This window comes from Balaenoptera musculus, chromosome 3, assembly GCF_009873245.2.
Source record: "Balaenoptera musculus isolate JJ_BM4_2016_0621 chromosome 3, mBalMus1.pri.v3, whole genome shotgun sequence".
NCBI lineage: Eukaryota > Metazoa > Chordata > Mammalia > Artiodactyla > Balaenopteridae > Balaenoptera > Balaenoptera musculus.
Window position 1 is genome coordinate 114,379,781 of NC_045787.1, and position 12,952 is coordinate 114,392,732.

General features: G+C 37.0%; 1 protein-coding gene across 1 annotated transcript in view; it reads right to left on the reverse strand.

Moving 5' to 3' along the window:
* NME5 (NME/NM23 family member 5) overlaps window positions 1-12,952 on the reverse strand; it is a 51,277-nt gene that overhangs the window by 15,230 nt on the left and 23,095 nt on the right. The window contains exon 4 of the mRNA XM_036848624.1: window positions 8,573-8,691. Within this exon, the coding sequence (XP_036704519.1) occupies window positions 8,573-8,691 (119 nt within the window). The remainder of the gene's footprint in view (window positions 1-8,572; window positions 8,692-12,952) is intronic.

Consider the following 12,952-nt stretch of genomic DNA (forward strand, 5'->3'; position numbering starts at 1 on the left):
CGCATCTGGAGCCTGTGCTCGGCAAGGAGGGAGGGGCCAGCGATAGTGAGAGGCCCACGCACCGCGATGAGGAGTGGCCCCCACTTGCCACAACTAGAGAAAGCCCTCGCACAGAAACGAAGACCCAACACAGCCATACATACATACATACATACATAAATAAAAAGAATGTAAGCAGACAAGAATAGCATTAAAAAAAAAAAAAAAAAAAGCCATTAAAAAAAAAGAAAGAAACATCATGTAACTATTAAAATAATCTCTATAAAATATATACTTAAATATAGCAATATTTATGGGATATGTGTTTATATGTAGTGATATAAAAAAAATAAAACCTGGGCAAAGAAAAACAAAAAAACAGGACTAGTTTTTTTGAAACTAAACAGGATTAGTTTCATTGGAGATACAGGCTTTAAAAACCAAACCAAAAAAAAAAAAAAAAAAAAACAACAAAAAGAACCAAACCAAAACAAAAACAGTAATAGCAGCAGCTAATGTTTGAGCACTTACGCACCAAGCACTTTAAGAATTTTACATGCACTAATACATTTAATCCTAACAATATCCCTACTAGGTAGGCAGGTGCCAATATACCTATATCTTATTGATGAGAATAAAGAGACTCAGAGAGAGGTTAGGTGTCTGGAGTCAGAGCTGAATCCAAGCAAGATGATTTGGGAGACCATGTTTAGGAAATGGAACCAGGAGTATCTTTTTCTTCTCTTCTTTACATTTTTCAGTAGTTTCAGGTTTCTTACTAAATGAAAATATACTATTTTCACAATGAAAAAAACATATTAAAGAAATAACCTGTCAATCTTTTTCTTTTTGGTAAAAGTGGTAATGTTAGTGGGAAAGATTAAATCTTTTGTCTTCCAAAGGGGATTCCCTTTGAGAATGCTAACAAAGCCTAGAGATATTATTTTGGTACGGCTGGTATTAAAATCACCTTCCTTGATTATCTCAGATGGGTGGGAGTATCTATAAAGAAGGACCCCGGCTGACACTTGGCCCTGGACAATCATCCTAGGTCCTCATACTCAACCGTTCTTCCCCCTGAATGAGCAATGTTGAGGCCTCTAGGTATGTGAATAAATATGTTTTCTATTAAAAACATTTGGATAGCATGAGAAACAAAAATGTTGAACACAATTCAAGTAAATAATTTTATCATTTGATTATATATATTATATACAAAAACAATGCTCATAACCAAGATGGCGGAGTAGAAGGACGTGCTCTCACTCCCTCTTGCGAGAGCACCAGAATCACCACTGGCTGCTGGACAATCATTGACAGGAAGACCCTGGACTTCACCAAGGAGGATACCCCGCGTCCAAGGACAGAGGAGAAACCACAGTGAGACGGTAGGAGGGGCGCAATCAGAGTAAAATCAAATCCCATAACTGCTGGGTGGGTGACTCACAGACTGGCGAACACTTTTACCACAGAATTCCACCCACTGGAGTGAAGGTTCTGAGCCCCACGTCAGGCTTCCCAACCTGGGGGTCCGGCAACGGGAGGAGGAATTCCTAGAGAATCAGACTTTGAAGCCTAGAGGGAATTGATTGCAGGACTTTGACAGGACTGGGGGAAACAGAGACCCCACTCTTGGAGGGCACACACAAAGTAATGTGTGCATCGGGACCCAGGGGAAGGAGCAGTGACCCTGGGGGAGACTGAACCGGACCTACCTGCTGGTGTTGGGGGGTCTCCTGCAGAGGCGAGTGGTGGCTCTGTTTCACTGTGGGGATAAGGACACTGGCAGCAGAGGCTCTGGGAAGTTCTCCTTGGCGTGAGCCCTCCCAGAGTCTGCCATTGACCCCACCAAAGAGCACCGGTAGGCTCCAGTGTTGGGTTGCCTCAGGCAAAACAACCAACAGGGAGGGAACCCAGCCCCACCCATCAACAGTCAAGTGGATAAGGTTTTACTGAGCTCTGACCGCCACAGCAACAGGGAGGGAACCCAGCCCCACCCATCAACAGTCAAGTGGATTAAGGTTTTACTGAGCTCTGACCGCCACAGCAACAGTCAGCTCTACCCACCACCAGAGCCTCCCATCAAGCCTCTTAGATAGCCTCAACCACCAGAGGGCAGACAACAGAAGCAAGAAAAACTACGATCCTGCAGCCTGTGGACCAAAAACCACAGTTACAGAAAGATAGAGAAGATGAAAAGGCAGAGGGCTATGCACCAGATGAAGGAACAAGAAAAAACCCCAGAAAAACAACTAAATGAAGTGGAGATAGGCAACCTTCCAGAAAAAGAATTCAGAATAATGATAGTGAAGATGATCCAGGACCTCGGAATAAGAATGGAGGCAAAGATTGAGAAGATGCAAGAAATGATTAACAAAGACCTAGAAGAATTAAAGAACAAACAAACAGAGATCACCAATACAATAACTGAAATGAAAACTACACTAGAAGGAATCAATAGCAGAATAACTGAGGCAGAAGAACGGATAAGTGACCTGGAAGACAGAATGGTGGAATTCACTGCTGCAGAACAGACTAAAGAAAAAAGAATGAAAAGAAATGAAGACAGCCTAAGAGACCTCTGGGACAACATTAAACGCAACAACATTCGCATTATAGGGGTCCCAGAAGGAGAAGAGAGAGAGAAAGGACCAGAGAAAATATTTGAAGAGATTATAGTCGAAAACTTCCCTAACATGGGAAAGGAAATAGCCACCCAAGTCCAGGAAGCGCAGAGAGTCCCATACAGAATAAACCCAAGGAGAAACACGCCGAGACACATAGTAATCAAAGTGGCAAAAATTAAAGACAAAGAAAAATTATTGAAAGCAGCAAGGGAAAAACGACAAATAACATACAAAGGAACTCCCATAAGGTTAACAGCTGATTTCTCAGCAGAAACTCTGCAAGCCAGAAGGGAGTGGCATGATATACTTAAAGTGATGAAAGGAAGAACCTACAACCAAGATTACTCTACCCGGCAAGGATCTCATTTAGATTTGATGGAGAAATCAAAAGCTTTGCAGACAAGCAAAAGCTAAGAGAATTCAGCACCACCAAACCAGCTCTACAACAAATGCTAAAGGAACTTCTCTAAGTGGGAAACACAAGAGAAGAAAAGGACCTACAAAGACAAACCCAAAACAATTAAGAAAATGGTCATAGGAACATACATATCGATAATTACCTTAAACGTGAATGGATTAAATGCCCCAACCAAAAGACATAGACTGGCTGAATGGATACAAAAACAAGACCCATATATATGCTGTCTACAAGAGACCCACTTTAGACCTAGGGACACATACAGACTGAAAGTGAGGGGATGGAAAAAGATATTCCATGCAAATGGAAATCAAAAGAAAGCTGGAGTAGCTATACTCATATCAGATAAAATAGACTTTAAAATAAAGAATGTTACAAGAGACAAGGAAGGACACTACATAATGATCCAGGGATCAATCCAAGAAGAAGATATAACAATTATAAATATATATGCACCCAACATAGGAGCACCTCAATACATAAGGCAACTGCTAACAGCTATAAAAGAGGAAATCGACAGTAACACAATAATAGTGGGGGGACTTTAACACCTCACTTACACCAATGGACAGATCATCCAAAATGAAAATAAATAAGGAAACAGAAGCTTTAAATGACACAATAGACCAGATAGATTTAATTGATATATATAGGACATTCCATCCAAAAACAGCAGATTACACGTTCTTCTCAAGTGCGCACGGAACATTCTCCAGGATAGATCACATCTTGGGTCACAAATCAAGCCTCAGTAAATTTAAGAAAATTGAAATCATATCAAGCATCTTTTCTGACCACAACGCTATGAGATTAGAAATGAATTACAGGGAAAAAAACGTAAAAAGGACAAACACATGGAGGCTAAACAATACGTTACTAAATAACCAAGAGATCACTGAAGAAATCAAAGAGGAAATCAAAAAATACCTAGAGACAAATGACAATGAAAACACGACGACCCAAAACCTATGGGATGCAGCAAAAGCGGTTCTAAGAGGGAAGTTTATAGCTATACAAGCCTACCTAAAGAAACAAGAAAAATCTCAAGTAAACAATCTAACCTTACACCTAAAGAAACTAGAGAAAGAAGAACAAACAAAACCCAAAGTTAGCAGAAGGAAAGAAATCATAAAGATCAGAGCAGAAATAAATGAAATAGAAACAAGAAAACAATAGCAAAGATCAATAAAACTAAAAGTTGGTTCTTTGAGAAGATAAACAAAATTGATAAGCCATAGCCAGACTCATCAAGAAAAAGAGGGAGAGGACTCAAATCAATAAAATCAGAAATGAAAAAGGAGAAGTTACAACAGACACCACAGAAATACAAAGCATCCTAAGAGACTACTACAAGCAACTTTATGCCAATAAAATGGACAACCTGGAAGAAATGGACAAATTCTTAGAAAGGTATAACCTTCCCAGACTGAATCAGGAAGAAACAGAAAATATGAACAGACCAATCACAAGTAATGAAATTGAAACTGTGATTAAAAATCTTCCAACAAACAAAAGTCCAGGACCAGATGGCTTCACAGGTGAATTCTATCAAACATTTAGAGAAGAGCTAACACCCCATCCTTCTCAAACTCTTCCAAAAAATTGCAGAGGAAGAACACTCCCAAACTCATTCTATGAGGCCACCATCACCCTGATACCAAAACCAGACAAAGACACTACAAAAAAGAAAATTACAGACCAATATCACTGATGAATATAGATGCAAAAATCCTCAACAAAATACTAGCAAACAGAATCCAGCAACACATTAAAAGGATCATACACCACGATCAAGTGGGATTTATCCCAGGGATGCAAGGATTCTTCAATATACGCAAATCAATCAATGTGATACACCATATTAACAAATGAAGAATAAAAACCATATGATCATCTCAATAGATGCAGAAAAAGCTTTTGACAAAATTCAACACCCATTTCTGATAAAAACTCTCCAGAAAGTGGGCATAGAGGGAACCTACCTCAACATAATAAAGGCCATATATGACAAACCCACAGCAAACATCATTCCCAATGGTGAAAAACTGAAAGCATTTCCTCTAAGATCAGGAACGAGACAAGGATGTCCACTCTCACCACTATTATTCAACATAGTTCTGGAAGTCCTAGCTACGGCAATCAGAGAAGAAAAAGAAATAAAAGGAATACAAATTGGAAAAGAAGAAGTAAAACTGTCACTGTTTGCGGATGACATGATACTATACATAGAGAATCCTAAAACTGCCACCAGAAAACTGTTAGAGCTGATTAATGAATATGGTAAAGTTGCAGGATACAAAATTAATGCACAGAAATCTCTTGCATTCCTATACACTAATGATGAAAAATCTGAAAGAGAAATTATGGAAACACTCCCATTTACCATTGCAACAAAAAGAATAAAATACCTAGGAATAAACCTACCTAGGGAGACGAAAGACCTGTATGCAGAAAACTATAAGACACTGATGAAAGAAATTAAAGATGATACCAACAGATGGAGAGATATACCATGTTCTTGGATTGGAAGAATCAACATTGTGAAAATGAGTATACTACCCAAAGCAATCTACAGATTCAATGCAATCCCTATCAAATTACCAATGGCATTTTTTACGGAGCTAGAACAAATCATCTTAAAATTTGTATGGAGACACAAAAGACCCCGAATAGCCAAAGCAGTCTTGAGGGAAAAAAATGGAGCTGAGAGGAATCAGACTCCCAGACTTCAGACTATACTACAAAGCTACAGTAATCAAGACAGTATGGTACTGGCACAAAAACAGAAACATAGATCAATGGAACAAGATAGAAAGCCCAGAGATTAACCCACGCACCTATGGTCAACTAATCTATGACAAAGGAGGCAAAGATATACAATGGAGAAAAGACAGTCTCTTCAATAAGTGGTGCTGGGAAAACTGGACAGCTACATGTAAAAGAATGAAATTAGAATACTCCCTAACACCATACACAAAAATAAACTCAAAATGGATTAGAGACCTAAATATAAGACTGGACACTATAAAACTCTTAGAGGAAAACATAGGAAGAACACTCTTTGACATAAATCACAGCAAGATCTTTTTTGATCCACCTCCTAGAGTAATGGAAATAAAAACAAAAATAAACAAATGGGACCTAATGAAACTTCAAAGCTTTTGCACAGCAAAGGAAACCATAAACAAGACGAAAAGACAACCCTCAGAATGGGAGAAAATATTTGCAAATGAATCAACGGACAAAGGATTAATCTCCAAAATATATAAACAGCTCATTCAGCTCAATATCAAAGAAACAAACACCCCAATCCAAAAATGGGCAGAAGACCTAAATAGACATTTCTCCAAAGAAGACATACAGATGGCCACGAAGCACATGAAAAGATGCTCAACATCACTAATTATTAGAGAAATGCAAATCAAAACTACAATGAGGTATCACCTCACTCCTGTTAGAATGGGCATCATCAGAAAATCTACAAACAACAAATGCTGGAGAGGGTGTGGAGAAAGGGAACCCTCTTGCACTGTTGGTGGGAATGTAAATTGATACAGCCACTATGGAGAACAATATGGAGGTTCCTTAAAAAACTAAAAATAGAATTACCATATGACCCAGCAATCCCACTACTGGGCATATACCCAGAGAAAACCGTAATTCAAAAAGACACATGCACCCGAATGTTCATTGCAGCACTATTTACAATAGCCAGGTCATGGAAGCAACCTAAATGCCCCATAAAACAGACGAATGGATAAAGAAGTTGTGGTACATATATACAATGGAATATTACTCAGCCATAAAAAGGAACGAAATTGAGTCATTTGTTGAGACATGGATGGATCTAGAGACTGTCATACAGAGTGAAGTAAGTCAGAAAGAGAAAAACAAATATCGTATATTAATGCATGTATGCGGAACCTAGAAAAATGGTACAGATGAGCCAGTTTGCAGGGCAGAAGTTGAGACACAAATGTAGAGAATGGTCATATGGACACCAAGGGGGGAAAACTGCGGTGAGGTGGGGATGGTGGTGTGCTGGATTGGGCAATTGGGATTGACATGTATACACTGATGTGTATGAAACTGATGCCTAATAAGAACCTGCAGTATAAAAAAACAAACAAAACAACTAATACTAAACTTTCATTGGGTTATTTGTATGGAAATATGTTAATATAAATGTTTCAGACATTACATGAAATTTCTAAAAATCTTATATTTGTATTTGTATGGAAATATGTATGGAAATATGTTAATATAAATGTTTCAGACATTACATGAAATTTCTAAAAATCTTATATTTGTATTTGTATGGAAATATGTATGGAAATATGTTAATATAAATGTTTCAGACATTACATGAAATTTCTAAAAATCTTATATGTTCTGGATAATGTTATAAGTAATAATCCTAGTTATTACTTTAAAATGTATATCTCAGAAATAACTAATTTTCTTGTCAACTGCATTATTATGAACTTTCATCAAATCTTTAACCGTGGTCATTTTTAAGTCTTTTGTCATTTACAGACAGTCCTGGGTGTACTCTGATGATTTTGCAAATATGTTCCTATAAAAGGGTTTCATCTTCAAGAAATTCATGGAAAAGACTCTGACAAGTACAGGTTTCTGGTAACTGACTGTACTGCTGAACTGAATGAATAAGCATTTTCAGAACTCTAATGAAAAACTGATGAACTCATAAAAGTGCTAACAAAAGATCAAGATGAAAAAAAAATTAATTACATGGGACTGAGTGAACTGATGAGGATGAGTATAATTTTTGTGACTTTCTGTCTGAATTAAAAAAAAAAAAAATCCCACAAGGACTCAGAGGCAAAGAATATACAAATCAATTTTCACTGCAAAGTAAAGGAGCTGTTACAGTGGAGGATTACTGGACTGAATGTCAATATTATGACATAGTATGAGTGTGTTTCATGTTTGGTAATTGCAATCATTGTTGCTTTTGTTGTGGTCATCCATGTACAATGCTTGGTGTCAGTCTATTTATGTCTTGTAAAAATAAAATACAGTGTGTGTGTGTGTGAATAAAAAAAAACAAAAAAACAAAAAACAATGCTCAGCAATGAAAGGATGCAATGATTGAAAACGTACTTAGGAAGAATTTTTTTTTAAGAGTTAAAACACAGCAAGAAAGTAAGTACAACTGACCCTTGAGCAACATAGGTTTGAACTGCGGGGGGTCCACTTACACGCAGATTTTTTTCAATAGTAAATACTACAGTACTACACAATCCATGACTGGCTGAACCCAGGATGCAGAATCACAGATACAGAGGAAATGAGGATACGAGGGTCTACTATAAGTTATGTGCCAGATTTTTGACTGCACAAAGGGTCAGTGCCCCTAACCCCCACTCTCAAGGGTCAACTATAATCAAAAGTTATACAAAATGAAGTATCTAAAATGTATATAAAAAGTTTTTTAAATGACTCTCAATATGTTTCAAAGAATATAATATTTTAACTATGAAAACTATAGACAATATTCTTTAGTATGAATAAAAAAATTTCTTACAAAAGGATCTGCTGGTTTTTGCTTACAAAGCTCTGTAAGTCCTTTAAGCAGAGTTGGCGTTACATACAAATTTAAATAGTCCTTAGCAGCTTGTCCAACTGGAATGGGCTCAACAATCACTGCAAATACAAATGATTAAAGATAATATAAATGAAGAAATATTATACAATCATTAAAAAGGACACCTTCAAATAAATTGTAATGGCATAAGAAATATTTAAGAGTTATTTTTTTTAAAAAGGAAACAGAACGATATACATAGTATAATAGTTTGTTCAAAAACACACAAGCACACACATACAGAAAATAATAAGACTCATAAGACTGGCAAAAAAAAACATCAAAATGTTGATAGTGCTCATAAGATTCTGATTATGTTTTCAACAATCTCCTTTTCTGCATTTACATTTCCATGTTTTTTACAGTAAATACATAATGGACAATGTTATGAAAAAGGAAAAATATGAAGAATGTGTATAATCTAGAGATTAATTCATCACAAACCTTAACTCCTGTTCAACATGGTAGGCACTTGCAAAGTGTTACAGATACAACAGTGAATAATACATGCTTCTTGCTCTCTTACCGACTACTGAATATACACATAAAACCTATTTCTATAATAGTATGAATTGAATATTCCTGCTCTTATTTTTCAGGTTTTAAAATAAATAAAGTAAGATTTAGGGAAATTTTAGTGTTTTCAGCTTTGTTTTGAACACTATGTAGGTGAACCAGACTTGCAGTACAACAAAAAATATATTTCCACCAGAAAGAAATGTGTAAGTCTTCATAGGTCGTTTGAGGTTGATATCCATCAATGTGGTTTTTATTTGGGTAATAAATTTATTTATTTATTTTGGCTGAGCTGGGTTTTCATTGCTGCCACACAGGCCTTTCCAGTTTGGCAAGTGGGACTACTCTTCGTTGAGGTGCACGGGCTTCTCACTGTGGTGGCCTCTCTTGTTGCAGGCCATGGGCTCTAGGCGTGCGGGCTTCAGTAGTTGTCGCTCGCAGGCTCTAGAGCGCAGGCTCAGTAGTTGTGGCTCACAGGCTTAGTTGCTCCATGGCATGTGGGATCTTCCCAGACCAGGGCTTGAACCCATGTCCCCTGCATTGGCAGGCAGATTCTTAACCACTGTGCCACAAAGGAAGTCCCAATGTGCTAATTTTGATAAAGATAAGAAAGCAAAGCTACTAGTCTCATGTGTTCAGATCTAAATCCTCATTGGCCCAAGGCAAAGCAAGGTGGGAGGATAATTTCTGTATGACTGTATGTATATGTGTATAGGCTCAGTCTCAGTGAGACAAAGACTAACAATGGGAGTCATTTGCCAGGATGCCATGAAGAGCTGGGAGAAGTCTCACAGGTATTGGGTAACAGGTTCCCTTCCTATTAGTCTCATGATAGTACCCTTTATTACACTGATTACTGTAATAATTTTGTTTTATTTTGATTATATAAATATTTGTCATCTGTCTCTTCTACTCTGTAAGACCATGTTAAGACCATGTTTATCATGTTCACTGGCCCCAGGTCCTTTTATAGTATTTTAAAAATGAAAATCTGAAAAAAAATAAAAATAAAAATAAATTAAATTAAAAAATAAAAATGAAAATCTGATTAAGTCACTTCCATCCTTAAAATGCTTCACTGATTCTTTCTTTTTCTCAGTTTTTTTTTTATACAGCAGGTTCTTATTAGGTATCCATTTTATACATAGTAGTGTATACATGTCAATCCCAATCGCCCAATTCATCACACCACCTCCCCCGCCACTTTCCCCCCTTGGTGTCCATACATTTGTTCTCTACATCTGTGTCTCAATTTCTGCCCTGCAAACCAGTTCATCTGTACCATTTTTCTAGGTTCCACATATATGCATTAATATATGATATTTGTTTTTCTCTTTCTAACTTACTTCACTCTGTATGACAGTTGCTAGATCCATCCACGTCTCAACAAATGACTCAAATTCGTTCCTTTTTATGGCTGAGTAATATTCCATTGTATATATGTACCACATCTTCCTTACCCATTCATCTGTGAATGGGCATTTAGGTTGCTTCCATGACCTAGCTATTGTAAATAGTGCTGCAGTGAACATTCGGGTGCATGTGTCTTTTTGAATTACGGTTTTCTCTGGGTATATGCCCAGTAGTGGGATTGCTGGGTCATATGGTAATTCTATTTTTAGTTTTTTAAGGAACCTCCATATTGTTCTCCATAGTGGCTGTATCAATTACATTCCCACCAACAGTGCAAGAGGGTTCCCTTTTCTCCACACCCTCTCCAGCATTTGTTGTTTGTAGATTTTCTGATGATGCCCATTCTAACAGGAGTGAGGTGATACCTCATTGTAGTTTTGATTTGCATTTCTCTAATAATTAGTGATGTTGAGCATCTTTTCATGTGCTTCGTGGCCATCTGTATGTATTATTAGAGAAATGTCTATTTAGGTCTTCTGCCCATTTTTGGATTGGGGTGTTTGTTTCTTTGATATTGAGCTGAATGAGCTGTTTATATATTTTGGAGATTAATCCTTTGTCCGTTGATTCATTTGCAAATATTTTCTCCCATTCTGAGGGTTGTCTTTTCGTCTTGTTTATGGTTTCCTTTGCTGTGCAAAAGCTTTGAAGTTTCATTAGGTCCCATTTGTTTATTTTTGTTTTTATTTCCATTACTCTAGGAGGTGGATCAAAAAAGATCTTGCTGTGATTTATGTCAAAGAGTGTTCTTCCTATGTTTTCCTCTAAGAGTTTTATAGTGTCCAGTCTTATATTTAGGTCTCTAATCCATTTTGAGTTTATTTTTGTGTATGGTGTTAGGGAGTATTCTAATTTCATTCTTTTACATGTAGCTGTCCAGTTTTCCCAGCACCACTTATTGAAGAGACTGTCTCTTCTCCATTGTATATCTTTGCCTCCTTTGTCATAGATTAGTTGACCATAGGTGCGTGGGTTAATCTCTGGGCTTTCTATCTTGTTCCATTGATCTATGTTTCTGTTTTTGTGCCAGTACCATACTGTCTTGATTACTGTAGCTTTGTAGTATAGTCTGAAGTCAGGGAGTCTGATTCCTCCAGCTCCATTTTTTTCCCTCAAGACTGCTTGGCTATTCGGGGTCTTTTGTGTCTCCATACAAATTTTAAGATGATTTGTTCTAGCTCCGTAAAAAATGCCATTGGTAATTTGATAGGGATTGCATTGAATCTGTAGATTGCTTTGGGTAGTATACTCATTTTCACAATGTTGATTCTTCCAATCCAAGAACATGGTATATCTCTCCATCTGTTGGTATCATCTTTAATTTCTTTCATCAGTGTCTTATAGTTTCTGCATACAGGTCTTTGGTCTCCCTAGGTAGGTTTATTCCTAGGTATTTATTCTTTTTGTTGCAATGGTAAATGGGAGTGCTTCCTTAATTTCTTTTTCAGATTTTTTAACATTAGTGTATAGGACTGCAAGAGATTTCTGTGCATTAATTTTGTATCCTACAACTTTACCTAATTCATTGATCAGCTCTAGTAGTTTTCTGGTGTCATCTCTAGGATTCTCTTTGTATAGTATCATGTCATCTGTTTTACTTCTTCTTTTCCAATTTGTATTTCTTTTATTTCTTTTTCTTCTCTGAGAGCTGTGGCTAGGACTTCCAAAACTATGTTGAATAATAGTGGTGACAGTGGACATCCTTGTCTTCTTCCTGATCTTAGAGGAAATGCTTTCAGGTTTCAGCATTGAGAATGATGTTTGCTGTGGGTTTGTCGTATATGGCCTTTATTATGTTGAGGTGGGTTCCCTCTATGCCCACTTTCTGGAGAGTTTTTATCATAAATGGGTGTTGAATTTTGTCAAAAGCTTTTTCTGCATCTATTGAGATGATCATATGGTTTTTATTCTTCAATTTGTTAATATGGTGTATCACATTGATTGATTTGCATATCTTGAAGAATCCTTGCATCCCTGAGACAAATCCCACTTGATCGTGGTGTATGATCCTTTTAATGTGTTGTTGGATTCTGTTTGCTAGTATTTTGTTGAGGATTTTTGCATCTATATTCATCAGTGATATTGGTCTGTAATTTTCTTTTTTTGTAGTATCTTTGTCTGGTTTTGGTATCAGAGTGATGGTGGCCTCATAGAATGAGTTTGGGAGTGTTCCTTCCTCTGCAATTTTTTGGAAGAGTTTGAGAGGGATGGGTGTTAGCTCTTCTCTAAATGTTTGATAGAATTCACCTGTGAAGCCATCTGGTCCTGGACTTTTGTTTGTTGGAAGATTTTTAATCACAGTTTCAACTTCATTACTTGTGATTGGTCTGTTCATATTTTCTATTTCTTCCTGGTTCAGTCTTGGAAGGTTATACCTTTCTAAGAATTTGT